General features: G+C 41.6%; 1 protein-coding gene across 1 annotated transcript; it reads left to right on the forward strand.

Annotated features, from left to right (window-relative positions):
• Positions 1-2,552: 2,552 nt before the first annotated feature.
• st6gal1 (ST6 beta-galactosamide alpha-2,6-sialyltranferase 1) lies at positions 2,553-6,001 on the forward strand (the record flags this gene model as incomplete). The annotated part of the gene is made up of 7 exons (XM_083695073.1): positions 2,553-2,768; positions 3,022-3,351; positions 3,529-3,793; positions 4,289-4,386; positions 4,933-5,034; positions 5,384-5,558; positions 5,730-6,001. Exons 1-7 carry the CDS (start codon positions 2,577-2,579, stop codon positions 5,999-6,001), a joined length of 1,434 nt encoding a protein of 477 aa, XP_083551199.1. The 5' UTR covers positions 2,553-2,576.
• Positions 6,002-15,440: the final 9,439 nt, after the last annotated feature.

Below are 15,440 nucleotides of genomic sequence, written 5' to 3' on the forward strand. Positions count from 1 at the left end.
TGAGGATTTAAATTCGTAACTTACAGTTTACAGTACACTCTTTGTTCCGTGCTGTGATTTAGAGTAGACTCTTGCTTGCTCAGTTCTGTTAACATTCAGAGAATCCTCTCTTGGGTTGGAGTGCATAGCAAGGTTAGGGTGGGGAGCAGTGCGAGCAATGCCTGTGGGTTGTAGCTCTGGGCAAGGGTGCTTGCTTGCTATGGCAAATAAATAATGCAACATGGCCATATTGATTTCAAAAGGTTCCCTGCAGTTCTATGCAGCTACAGCTTGATTCTGTGTGCACAAATAAACAGGGGGTTCAATCGTAGTACAAACACTCTCACACTCTCACACATACATACAACTCATGATTGATTTTGTGTTTCTGACAGCAGAACTGCAGTGATGCATTATGCTACCCAGAACTAAAGTTAAAAACTATTCTCTGACACACAAACACACAGGACTGGATTTGTGCATCCGCAGTCTGATACAGAAACACACACTCCCTGTCTCTGAGGTGCTTGTGTCCATACCAAACCTGATTCCCATACAGTCTTTACAACCTCCCTTTAATGCTACTCAATTCAGTGTCTCCACTTCTCTGCTGCTATTCAATGTGTGTGTGTGTGTGTGTGTGTGTGTGTATGGTTCAGCCTCTAGGATGATGCTATTCAGCCTGTGTGAGTGTGTGTGTGTGTGTGTGTGTGTGTGTGTGTCTTTTTGTGAGTATCCCCTTCTTTCACTACAGTCCAGTCCAGCTCTGCCCCAGTAGAAAACATCCATTCTCCCTCTCACAGTGCTGAAAGAACAGCTTTGCATGAAAAGAAACCAAGAACTGCCTCTGAAAGTATAGACAAGGGCACTCTACCTCCTCTTCAGAACACGAAAAAGAAGCAGTCCGATTAAACAAGATCTGACTGCAGGAACAGGTCCTGCTGAAGGTAAACTCAATGAGGGGATGGGGTTGCAGTAACAAGATTGGTGATTCTGAGAAAAACGTATTCACCCAGCTAAGTCAACAGTACAATATACGCAAATGGACATAGAACTGGAAGTATGTCATGGTCAGAGATGGGTGTGTAGGATAAACAGTTTTTCCTTGTTGATGTTCAGATCTAAAGACTGTCCTCTACTAGGAAAATGGATTAAAACATTGGTCTAAATCCCCTAAATCCATAGACGTATGTGACCTCTGTTACATTTTAATGCTGACCCGCTCTCTTTCTAGCTCCTCTCTCAGGGTGGTGTTGGACAGAGATTGCATTGTAAGAGATTTTCTCCCTCTTGTCTTCTCGCTTGTTTATACTCTCAGAATCTTTACTTGTTTAAACGCCAACTCATAGATCCCTTCCCCCATCTCTCCCTCTCTTTGTAGTTCTCTCTGTCCTAATTCCATCATTTTCCTTCCTTTCTTCATTCCTTGTTCTGGTTGACGTTTCCTTCGTCGGTCAGTCTAAATCAACCTCTCTCACTGTAGATCAGCAATCTCTCCCCCTCCCTTCCCCCATCCAGCCCTCTATTGGCCCATTTGGCCCAAGGCAGTCTAAGCATGTTTTTCTTCCCCCTCTCATTCCTTCTTCTTTTTCTTTGCTGTATTCATTGTTCTCATCCCTCCTTTCCTCTCTAATTCCTCTTTCCACTATCAAACCAGACTTGCTGATTTCTATGAAAAATATGCCTGTGGTTGTAACATTGAACATCCCTCTATAAATAAGCATGTTTCTGGGGGCCAGATTTCAAATGATGTTCAGCCACTATGTGTTCTTTGGTATTGCGTTGTTTACATAGGCTGTTATAACCAGCATGGGATCTTGTGACACTGATGACATTATGAGTAGTTAAAACTAAAACTCTCATCACTTTGTCTCTGCCTTTCCCCCATTCTCTCTACAGTGCCTTTGGAAAGTATTCAGACCCCTTCACTTTTTCCAGATTTTGTTGTGTTATAAACTCAATTTAAAATGGATTACATTAAAAGAATTAATGTAATTTTGGAATTAATATTGATCAACCTGATCCACACAGTGTGTAATTGATTCCTATGCAAATCAGAGACCCTATAAAAACAAAGATATTCACTATTATCCTTGCATTAAGATGGACTCAATTCAACTTATTGAGTGATTTGTTGATGACATTTTTACATTTTAGCTCATTTTAGTGTCATCGCAAAGGGTGAATACTTATGTACATGAGGTATTTCTGTATTTCAATTTTAATAAATTTACTGAAATTTCTAAAAACCAGTTTTTGCTTTGTCATTCTGGGGTATTGTGTTTGGATTGATGGCAAATTATTTTAATTTAATCCATTTTAAATTGAGTCTATAACACAACAAAATGTGGAAAAAGTGAAAGGGTCTGAATACTTTCCGAAGGCACTGTATATCCAACCCCTCTCCCAAATATCTGACTCTCTGATCCCTCCCACTTATCTCTCCTTCCAACTACCCCAACTTCACCTCACCTGTCTCTTATTTATTCTAACCCTGTCTCTCTTTCCTTCTCTCTCTACCCTCTTCCATCTCTGACATGCTCTTCTAATCTCTAAACCCCCTCTCCTCTGCTCCTCTCCAGATCCCCGGGGCAGCTATGGACCGCGTCAGCCTGTTGTGGCGTCTGCGTCGTCGGGCCCGTCGTGGGGCGCTGTGCATGGGGCTCTTCTGCGTCTCCATGGCGTTGCTGTATGCCCTATGTGCTGAGAACAGCGTGCCTGTCACCGACGCCATCTTCGGGGTGCGGGCACGCACCCGCGCCCAGCCCCGTGCACACTCTGTCATCAAGGTCTGTGTATCTCTCATAAGGGTTACCATCACCACATGGCCAACTTTCTTTTATTATTAAGTTTAACTTATAACCTTAGTAAAGAGTATGTCTAAGTGTCAAGCTACTCAGTGTTCAGTCTCAGTGGTTTGATTCTGGAGGGGCTATTTATGTATGTCATTTTCCGTTTTGTGACTTTGTCCTAAAAATCTTTTCCCCAAATCGTAGATAGGCTTTTAAAAAACATTATCTACTGTATGTCCAACCCTAACAGGTGCTTCGAGGTGGAGCCAAGCCCATGTACATTGACCCCCAAAAGCTCCCAGGCATTGTCCCTGGCAACCCAAATCGTCCAATCCCTGTCCTCTCCTCCCAAAACCACACCCAGGAGGCCATGGCTAAGGAGAAACACCCTAAATGGGGGGCAAGAGAGCGTGAGCCATCAGGATTTCTTGCCTGGCTGCTGCCCCGCCCCTTCAGGCGTGCCATGGAGACCCTGTTTGGAGGCCGCCATCATGGGGAGATGAATAGAGACGTGTGGGATGATGAGATGTCCAGCAGCATGCTGGGAAACAGGCTGAGGAAGGTGGTACAGAACTACCAGGTGAGAGAGAGACAGAGAAAGAGAGGCCAGGGGAGACTGGAGGGTGGGGATAGGAGGGATAAGTGAGACTTACAAGACATAATTAATATTTTCTATTGTTAACCTACTTTTCTCCTTCAATCCTCTTCCTCCTGTTCTTTTATATTCCTCCTCTACCTCTACCCCTCTCGCACACAGGCTATGAACAAGTATGGGGTAGAGTTCTCTGGTCCTGGGGGCGTGGCCAGTCGGCCTAAGGTGAGCGGTCCAGAGCTGCTGTGTCAGTTAAAGGCGAAGGTAGAGGTAGCTACCCTGACCTCTGACCTCCAGCCCTTCTCCTCGTTGACCTGGGCCTCACAGCTGCCCCCAAAACCTCTCATCTCCGAACTCGGCCCCTACAAGAGCTGCGCCGTGGTGTCATCAGCAGGGTCGCTACGCTACTCTGGACTGGGCAAGGAGATTGGTGAGAGAACGACCGAAGACACACACAGACAGACATATATTGCGAGCACACTCACACACAGATATAAGACATAAATGAAATATACGTTTTTATTTTGGAATCAAATATTTCAATGTCATTTAATATTTAATGTTATCTTGAGGCTCAGATTTATGAATTAAATCTACTAAAAAAGGACATATTTATTTTGGCCACATTTAGAAATCTAGTCAGATTTATCTACATTTGGGTTGAACAGTAAAAAAAGTAAAAAAGGAGGAATCAACTTTAAAAAAGGCACCCCATAGAGAGGCATCTCAGAAACTCATCAGCACAACATGACATTACATTACCATGTTGATCTGAACATTCAGTCATACTGGATGATGACAAAAAGAACCATTATAGTGAAGATAATGGTAACACTATTGATGCTATGTCTACCACAACGCAATGTTTTTTTCAAAGTCAATACAAGTTTTGAAATGTTTTTTTCCCCTCCTTGCTGAATCCCAGACTCTCATGATGCGGTGCTCCGGTTCAACGCTGCACCCACGGTGGGCTATGAGAAGGATGTTGGTTCCAAGACCACCATCCGCCTCATCAACTCACAGGTAACCACATACCTGACCTGACCTCCCCAGTAACCAAAAACACTTGGATCAGCATTTAGACGTTTAAAATGGAAACGTGTCATATTTGCTGACACGTTTCATGCTCCCGCTCTTTTATTTATTCAACCTTTCTTTACTGCTCTAGTTTCTATTACAATAATTACACACTTCCGGGTCACTGAATGATGAAGCCCCAATGACTCTCAGTAATGTTTTGGATATTATTCACATTTCTGTATAACATACTGATGTTTTCGCAGCTTCAGTGGTTTTACAACATTTGCTATACATTTTGTATAATCTGTTTGCTTTGAGTGTGTTGTGGATGGTAAAAATCAAACTCCACTGATATTTAAACTATTTTGGTAATGTAAAGCTTTTAAGTGAGCCCAGCCCTTCATTGACACTTGACTTTGAAGCTGGTATCTGGAATATCTGTGATGTACTGTTCATTGTATTGTTTTAAATGTGCTGAACACAATATTCAGTTAACTTGATTGCTTGTTGTTACCTGTGCTGCGGGTGATGTTGATACCTGTCTTGTAGGTGATGGCGTCAGATGACCACCGGTTCCTGTCCAGCTCTCTGTACAGCACAGGTGTTCTGGTGGCCTGGGACCCTGCCCCCTTCTCTGCTGACCTCAACCAGGTGAGACTGAGAACAAAGCAGTTAGAAACTGTAAAACTCACCCCTGAGTAACACGAACTCACACTCATCATCATGTCTAACAAAATGTGTGACACAGTGAAAGTATAGTGCATATTTAATCAGGACAGTATGTGTGTTATAGTCAGCATCTTCAAAATCAGATCTTCAGCATCAATATAAATACATAGGCATAGACAACAGGCACTCACATAAACACCTTCTCTTTCCCTCTTTCACTTCCATTCTTTACCCTGTCTCCCTCCCTCTCTTTCTCCTTCCCCGTCTTTCTTTATCAACCCCCATCATCTCTCCTCCTCTCTCTGTCTACACTCCCCCATCCCTCTTTCAGTGGTATAACAGGACAGATTACCCCATCTTTGCCCAGTACCAGCGCTACAGAAGGCTCCACCCCCTCCAGCCCTTCTACATCCTGCATCCCCGCTTTGAGTGGCAGCTTTGGCAGCGAATCCAGGACAACATGGCTGAGCCCATCCAGAAGAACCCACCCTCCTCTGGCCTGCTGGGTATGTAGAACATTCAATGACTCCCCTCCTGTTTACTAGAGACCATGTATCTAAATGGTTTCAATGGGAGGACTTAGCTTAGGATAGCTGACATCAATATGGTGGACATCAACATAATTCCCCCTCCATCTCCTCCACCCCTCTTTCTCTCCCTCCTCCTTTCTGTCCTAGGCACAGTTCTTATGATGTCCCTGTGTGAGGTTGTGCATGTGTATGAGTTCCTGCCGTCCCGTAGGAAGACGGAGCTGTGTCACTACTACCAGCGGTTCTACGACGCAGCGTGCACCTTCGGAGCTTACCACCCCCTGCTCTATGAGAAGAACCTGGTCAAGAGGATGAACCAGGGGCTTGACCGGGACATCTACACCCACGGACGGGTCATCCTGCCTGGGTTCAGCACCCTGAACTGCACCCGGGGAGCCAGCAGTACCACCAGGCATTGACTGAGATTGGGGGCAGCTACAACACAGTAAATAGCACAGGCACACATATGCACAAAATCAGACAGACAGGCACGCACGCACGCACACACACACACACACACACACACACACACACACACACACACACACACACACACACACACACACACACACACACACACACACACACACACATTTACATAGATGCACGGAACGAAAAATAACTGAATCAATGTGTATTTCATGTCCACTCCTTCCAGACAATCTAAAAAATATAGATAGACAGACAGACAGACAGACAGACAGACAGACAGACAGACAGACAGACAGACATACGTACGTACAAGTCATGTGAACATGTTTGACACAGCCAAACCAAATGGGAAGCTATGCCACCTAATGTTAATACTGGAGGTGAAGTCAAACACGACCAATGACAGAAATACTGACTCTCGTGCCAACATGCACATATTCCTTGTGATGGCAAAGGAATCACACATATACAGCTGACAGATGTGGCTGGAACAACACACCACCAAACAAACACCCTGGCCTGCACTAAGTCAGTCTGTCTTTCTGTATATATTGTAATGTATTGATATAGCCTAGTCATTCCACTGTGAGGTGCTGCTGTCCTACTCTCTCTCTCCCCACCCACTAAGAGCCTGTGACAGAGCAGTGGACAGAAGCAGCTCCACTCTCCTTATGAAAATTGTGTCTGCATGCCTGCCTTCAGCTGTACAAACATAAACACACACAAAACAACACACATACACACTCCTAACCTTCTGTAAAGAAGAATACACTATACACACCCCTAACCTACTCTGAGAGAAAATGTAGACCATGCCATAGACACGAAGAGAATCAAGGATAAAATCAGTTGAGGAACTCTATGTTTAGCTTAGGCTTCAACAGTTATCCATAACAGTACTATATATACATACATACATCTTAACCCCCACAGCTATCTGTATTATGTCTGGGACACAATGAATACAGTTAACTGTCTGTGGTCCCACAAAACAGAGGACTGAGTGCCCCCTACAGGCAAGAGTGGTGTGGCTGGGGTGCTCTGCACTTCCTCATTCAACCGAATCATTCTGAACATCGGAATGCAAATCAAGCAAGAGTGCAGACTACTTCCATTTGAAATTAGTAACCACCAACGGACAAGCAGACAGCTTACCGGATTTGGTGTGTCTCCAGCGTTACACATAGAACTCATACTCAATAACCAGTTTAATAGTCCTCTAAGCACACATGCATGAACCAGCCTACTGTGGACAGAGGATGATGAGTGACAGTTCACCAGGATTCTGTGGGCATCTAATCTAATCATGTTCTCCTTAACAATGAAAGATGGAACTGAAATATTGTTTTTTTTCCTGCAAGGAGGATGAAGAGAAGTTCATTTTTGGCACATAAAAAGCACATAAACAACCTGGTCAAACATGAAGAATGGATATCTGGAACTTTGCACAATTATTTACCTACTGTAAAACAACTAAATGATGCTCTATTTTTTATTATTGTTAGATTGCATTTTTACTGAGATAAATAATAATTTACTCCTCTCGGGAGACTAGATTCAAAATCATTCTATTTAAAAAAGTTAGAATGTCAAAGCGATTTGACCCTGAACTGTTATTGTTGCACTGCTGCCCCCTCCTGCCTGTTTAATGTGTTAGTGTCATATCAATCAACAAATGTGTTGTCTTTTTGGTGTAATGTTACTTGTTTGTATAGGAAACCTGAGAAAAAAAGAATGTAAGCCTACGTTTTCCAAACTAGTAACTCATGGCCTTTTTTGCTACTCTTTACTTTATTTCTCAACAGCAAGAGCAAAGGGAAGGGAGGGAGATTTTGGGATGGAATCAGGCCATAAACTAAAAAGCATGATTCACACTGGTACATTCACAGCACTACTCTCAATACTACTGGCAGTACTCTATCACTCTATGTGTATCAATCATGTTTCATTTCCTTTGCTTTGACTTGCCTTTCCATGGTCAATACGACCTCCTATAATATATGCAGTCTACATCACCCATCTGGTCTTTGATAAACAGTTGTGTTGGTTCGACTCCTGATAGCATGCACTAAACCAAAGCAAGCAAATATCCATAATTATCCATAAGGAATTGGATTGGGGCACCCCTTCAGTCAGTGACCCTGCCTCTACTGTGCCAAATAATTACACATCAGAATCTTGACTCCACTTCCAGTTCATACATACCACTGCTCACCTCTGTAACACTGCCCCTGCTTTATGTAATGCTACCCATGCAGCATGTTGCTTAACGTTGTCCGCATAACTTTAGCATCACTGCATCATGTACTGTAGTGCAGCTTTTACTCATTTGGGAGTAAAAGCTGGGAGTAGGGAGTAGTTTCTTCAGAAAAAGTATGAATTCAACAAGTTTATTGACTTTGCAGTTATGTTTAGAAGAGATGTGCAGTTAAGACAAACTGAAATAATGTCATTCTACCCAGGTGGTTGTGTACACTATCCCTATCCACCACATTCAAAACTTTCCCAAAAAGCACAAAACGTTCTTTAAATGTTGCCACATCATTCAGAAAGTAACATTAAGCTTAAATGGCTGTTTTATTTGTATTTGTGTTATTATATTTATGGAATATTTGTTTTATTGTTTCTTTTGGAGCACTCTTAGTGAAATGCAGGATGTGTTGAATAACTGGAATAAAACATTTATAGATGTTGGTACAAAATACATGCATTTAGAGAATTAAGGGGATTGGTAAATAAAATAACTACATTGTGGGTTACCCATTCAATGCTTATCATAATCCTCTGTAACAAAAATATATGAACACTAATATACTGTTGAACAGCAGTTGACTGTTGAACTCAATATTACTCTATATATCTATATTTAACTGCTAAACAGGCAGTCTTTCCGTATGCTAAGAGCATTAATAGCTGGCGTGATATGGTGTCTGCTCTTTTCACCGATATACTGATTAAAACATCCATTATTAATGTATGATTCTGGAAGGCTTTCCAGTACCATAACACCAAACAGAGCCCAAAGAACACCTCAACCTTTTTACCAGTGGGAAGGAGACGCCTCTCTGGAAATCGAACCCCAGTCTCCCAGGGATACTCACCCCTATACTAACTGAATTAACAAGCACAAAAAAGCAATGAAAGCCATACCATCCAACCAATTATATTGTTTTGTGGAAAGTCAGAACAAAAAACTTTATGCATACGGTTTTGTACCGGGATTTAATAGTGATCTTGAAATAGCATAATTTACACACAACGCCAAATTCTTCTGTTATATAAGGCATAGGTTAACTACATTGTTCTTCAATTTCTACCAAACTGGATATACTTCACTGTTTAATGAAAGATCTCATAACAAACTGCAGTAAAAAGTACACAGTAAAATGCTATTACTGCAGAAATGTGGATACTCAGCTTCATTACATTAACATACTTTTGTAGTGTCAAATTCCAAAACCTACGATAGTCGTGTCTAAACAGTATCACTGGATGGCTTGCCACTACTATATACAGTATTGTAATTTTCATTTGGTAATACAAATAAAAACAAAAACTGAATAATTCATGAGCAAAAAGATGCCTCCCCGTCGGGGAATTGAACCCCGGTCTCCCGCGTGACAGGCGGGGATACTGACCACTATACTAACGAGGAATAACAATTGAAGCTAAAGATACAGGATTCTTCAATACTCATAAAGAGAAAAAACGTATCAAACATCAGAAAGTGTGTGTGTTCTCACATAATGTGAATAGAATACCATATATTTTTAATGTCCACCATGCAAAACATGTTATGAAGCTTACAGTCAAAGTCGACTTCAAAACACTACCCGAGTTTCACTTGCAGGCGAAACTGAGGACAGAAACAGAGAAAATAAACTTAATAACATCAAATTTATACTGGCAACAATTTCAGCTCTTGAACATTGATAAAATCTACCACACAGAGAGACAGTGTGTAACTGTAAAATTGGATTTGATACAATAGATTTCATTAATTTATCACGGTTTCATTTTTCTCAAGGGCAAGCAGTCATAGAGAAAAACATTGCCTCCCCGTCGGGGAATTGAACCCCGGTCTCCCGCGTGACAGGCGGGGATACTGACCACTATACTAACGAGGAATGACCTATCAGAGAGAAGATCAGTAGGCTTGAAAGAGTTACCAGTCCTCCGCATAGACGGTAAATTCTACAAGGATCTTATGCATTGCTGAAGAGAAAATGCAAATTATTATCAAACAACAGACTGTGTGTATTTATTCTCACCTCATGTAAATATAAGAACATTTATTATAAGTCCACCAAGCAAAACATATGATGAAGCTTACAGTCAAAGTCGACTTCAAAACACCATGGGTTTCCCTCGAAGGGGAAACTGATATACTGTGATATACAATCAACGTCACAGATAAGGATAGTGTGTAACAGTTAAATCTCTTTTGATACAATAGATTTCATTAATTTATTACGGTTTCATTTCCCCAAAGGCAAACAGTCATGGAAATAGAAAGAAAGATGAGAGGGCAAGAGAAAAAGTTGCCTCCCCGTCGGGGAATTGAACCCCGGTCTCCCGCGTGACAGGCGGGGATACTGACCACTATACTAACGAGGAATGACACATCACGGAGTCGATCATTTAGGTGTAGTGTTTTTAAGGCCTAATATCAGAGTGCATTGTCATATACAAGGAGACAAGGTTCTCACTAGAGACAAATGAAAGTAAGTGAAAAAAGCACAGCAGATGCTCCAAAGTGATGAGAGAACCTCTGCCTCCTCTTCCCCCAGACTGATGGAAGTTTCTTGCTTTTTTCAATGCAATCAGTGAGATGCTCTTTCAAGCGGACATTATACTTTCCAAGTAGAATGATGAGCTCCAAAAAGTTACCATGATCAAGACAGGTGTCCTCTAAAGTAGATGCTGACTGCATCCCCCTGTAGCTAAGTCCCCCCTTGCCAATGATTTTAACTACTACACGCTACAGCACCTGACATCTCTTGTGGACCTGCTCTCTGTGAGCAGACATCTGACTGCCACTCAGTAAACTGTATGTCTGCTTTTGAGGCCCTCAAAAACTATGCTTCAGCACAATTTCTGTGCACAATACTCTTTTGGTGCTCCTCGACATGTTGGTGGACATGCTTCCCATTTTTCACACCAGTGATGAAAATACTGCTGCCTGTGGGCTTCCCAAATGCCATACAAACTGAACAATACAAAGCCTGACTTTCTTTACTGTATGACAGCCACTTCCGATTCTGAACTACAGAGTTATTATTATTTTTTTACTCTCAGCCTCAGTTGCAGCCGCTAGTTGTCGCTGTTTCACACCTGTCGTTTGACATATCAAAGTGTTATCAATCTATGCAGAATAAATGGGCGAAGATCTGTGTCCTGGTCATTCACTCTTGTATGGCTGAATGCAGCTGATCACAACATAATACTTAATGAAATGATTAAGCATGTTGGAGGGAACATCATGATGAACAGTCATATAGTGCGTGCGTAAATGTAGCTCATTAGAGCAGTTATTACAAGTTACTACTTCCTAACTTTTTTGTTGTACACATATTATTATTATTATTAGGTGGGAACAGAAGGGAAAGATTAGTACAAAGAAAAGTGATGTCCTCCCCGTCGGGGAATTGAACCCCGGTCTCCCGCGTGACAGGCGGGGATACTGACCACTATACTAACGAGGATTTACATATCAGAAGCGGGTTCAATCAGAACACATTCAAATGGCTGTGCCAACTGCAGTTTATGAAGCATAGCCAAGTACTTCGATTTATAAGGGATGTCTGAGGCAAAATTGACAAAACAACATTCATTTTGACAAGGGTAAAAATCTGTCTCTCTGTTGGAGAATTGAACCCCGGTCTCCGTGAAAGGTTATTCTTAAGCGTAACTTTTTTTTAACTATGGTAAACCTATAGTGTAATATATTTTGGGCTGGTTGGTTTTGTGGCGCTGTTCCAACATTCAATTCACCGGCAGCGTCAATGAATGTAAGTCAATTTCACAAATGTATCTAATGCTGTATATGTAATCATCTATCTAGAGTTGATACTACATCAACAGGGTAGTACAGTGTGTAGTGAAGTAACCTTAACCCTACTCAACCAATCCTGGAGACAAAAGATTCTACAGCTATAGACAAATACATAGACAAGCACATTTGACATTGATTTCCTACAACTAGGGACATGTGGCTATACATGTACCTAGCTGTTGCAAGCTATTCATAGTGTTCATAGTGTTTTAGATACTACTGTAATGATAGTCTACAAAGTTCTGGATTATGCTAGCCTGGCCCTACTACACAGTCGTGTACATCATCATATGTGACAGCTACACATCACGTTCCAGTAGGCACTGCTGGAGAATTCTTTACAATATATGTCCAATGACTGCTGCCTAGCAGTGCCCACAATGTTGTCATTCAATAAACCCCCAACATATTTAATTTCCATAATAGGACAATTAAAGTGTAAAGCCACTCTCTATGTGTACAGTACATGTGTATCATGTGTATCTGTTTTATTACATTGCCTATTATGTTTTTATCTATTTGTACTATATCACTATCTAATCAGGAAAATATATCTACTGCCCTGCCAAAGTGTTTTCTCTGTACCAGGCACAGGGCATGGTGAGAGAGATGACCTTGATGGAGATCCAACAGTGCCTTCTATGAGACTGAAAAGCAGAGATAGATGCTGGAGAAGAGGAAGTGACTGTGCAGTCACACACAGACACACACACTTGAAAAGGGGAAGTAATGTTGTGATTTCAATATTGGAAAAAGGAGACACTCACACACACACCCGAGTCTATGAGCTTTTTTAGTTACAACAACGTCTCTGGTTACAACCTAAAATAAGTCAAATTCAACGACACGCGACAGCACGAGATAGCAACTTAGACGCGATCGCGTAGAAAAAATGCAGGGGAAGATATTTAGCGATATTTTGACAGGGGTAGGCGCGAAATTTACAGCCTATTAGGAGGTTCGTTCTGTGCAGGGAGTAATTTTCAAAGGGAGAATAGGCAATAAGTCTACTGTATTCAGGATCATAAAGTTATGGTAATAGCCATTGACTATTGTAATAAAATATCACCAATGGAGAAACGAAATCATTTCCCAACGGATTCAATTAGCCTAGTCATCATCATTGATGCGGCTAAAATGTAGTCAACTTTGTTCTAAGGGCAGAAAGAATCTCATTGGGAAACCACAGACACCCAAACCTGCATATGATGAAATGCAAAAGTAATGAAAAATGGATCAAATATATCTGCATATTTTCAAATGTTGTATTTATTGTGTAGTATCACTACATACCTAAAATAAGATTGAGAAAAATGTTGTCAAAGTCAGACTCCCCTGTTCCCAGAATATCCACCTATACCATATTCTGTGACTCTTAATTCCTGTGGTTCCCATTAGCGGACTGGCTACCCTAACCCATCACAAAATGTCCCTGGACTTTGTTGTGGTCCCAGTCCGTCCCTGGACTCTCCTATAGCAGCACCAAGATGAAGTGTAAACAATAAATCACCACATGTGTCTGTGTACTACTAAGGCACAAACAACAAGAGTTGACAGCCCGCTGTAGCTGTGGGTGAGGTTTTGCTTCAGGAGAAAGACAGAAAAGCCCTCAGAAGCAGCTTGCAACCATAATAATAGAAGCTTGTGTCTCAACTAGAACCAGAGGACTGTTTGTTCCCTGGAGGGGGCTACCCGTGGAACCTACCTAACTGATTTCTTAGATGATGGTAAACTCTAAAATTCAACATTAAGCAAATGAAGGGCTATATTACGTATAATAATGTTTTTTTCTCATCCCCTTACATCTCTCTCTATACAATTACAAGCTGCTTATCATCAGTTAGCATTGGGGTCATTATAGAATAAGAACATTATATCCCATTATTGTCTACAGCTTTGTTCATGGTGAATTTCATGCATTCTAAGGGCAACGTATAACATATTAGAGAGAGCGAGAGAGAGAGAGAGAGAGAGAAAGAGATAGAGAGAGATAGAGAGAGAAAGAGATAGAGAGATAGAGAGATAGAGAGAGATAGAGAGAGAGAGAAAGAGATCGAGAGAGATAGAGAGAGAAAGAGATAGAGAGAGATAGAGAGAGAAAGAGATAGAGAGATAGAGAGATAGAGAGAGAAAGAGATAGAGAGAGAGAGAAAGAGATAGAGAGATAGAGAGATAGAGAGAGAAAGAGATAGAGAGAGATAGAGAGAGAGAGAAAGAGATCGAGAGAGATAGAGAGAAAGAGATAGAGAGAGATAGAGAGAGAAAGAGATAGAGAGAGATAGAGAGAGAAAGAGATAGAGAGATAGAGAGATAGAGAGAGAAAGAGATAGAGAGAGAGAGAAAGAGATAGAGAGATAGAGAGATAGAGAGAGAAAGAGATAGAGAGAGATAGAGAGAGAGAGAAAGAGATCGAGAGAGATAGAGAGAGAAAGAGATAGAGAGAGATAGAGAGAGAAAGAGTGAGAGAGAGAGAGAGGGGGGGGGGGGGGAGAGAGAGAGATGGTCTCCCGGGCAGCAAACATATACTCTGGGCCAAAGACCAATCACACAGATAGACCATCTTTAACTACAGTGCTGACAGGCCCTCTGCTGGACAGTCTCTCACACCTGCCTCAGGACTCTGTAAAGTCTGCTTTGGGAGGGTCACTTGTGCAGGCCAGTGCCACTAAGTGATTTATGGACTTTTTGGATGGATTTGTTTTGACCACTTATATATGGGATTTTACTGTTGTTACAGAACAATTCTAGTCTAGGCCAACATGAAATATACAACTTTATTTAACTTGTTTTCAAGAGAGAACTGGTCCAAGGCAGCAGCTGGGGGAATTAATTAATTTAGCAGCAGCAACTTGAATTAAAGAGAGTATTTTCATGCACTCTGTTTCAGTCCCTAATGTGTCATGGTGGTTTTAATGACTTATCTTGCCATGCACACACTCAATGCATGGCTGATTAGAAAGTGTTAATTTGAAATTGCAGTCCCTTTTACTTATATCTGCATCTTAATGAGTTCATATCTCAAATGAGAGGCATTCAATCTCTTAGGAGCAGAGGGCTTTAGAACCATTTTGAGGAGAAAATAGTTAATCATTCTTCCTAAGAAATGGTCTGTGGCAAATGGCCTTGGCCTTTGAGCAAGAATATTGCAGTTTTGATTCATACTGTACTTGACTCTATTTTCCATTGACAGGAGGATGGGGGGAGAGAGAGAGAGAGAGGGATGGACTTCTAACTCACAAGTGAAAGGGGAGTGGGATCCCACCCTTGTCTCCTCACATATGCTAAAACAATGACAAAAAGGCTCTCAGTTTGAATAGCAACTGGGGCTCTATAAGCTTTGGCGATTGAAAAGAACATGTCTGTTACATTGA

Source organism: Argentina silus (genome assembly GCF_951799395.1).
Source record: "Argentina silus genome assembly, chromosome: 2".
Taxonomy (NCBI): Eukaryota; Metazoa; Chordata; class Actinopteri; order Argentiniformes; family Argentinidae; genus Argentina; species Argentina silus.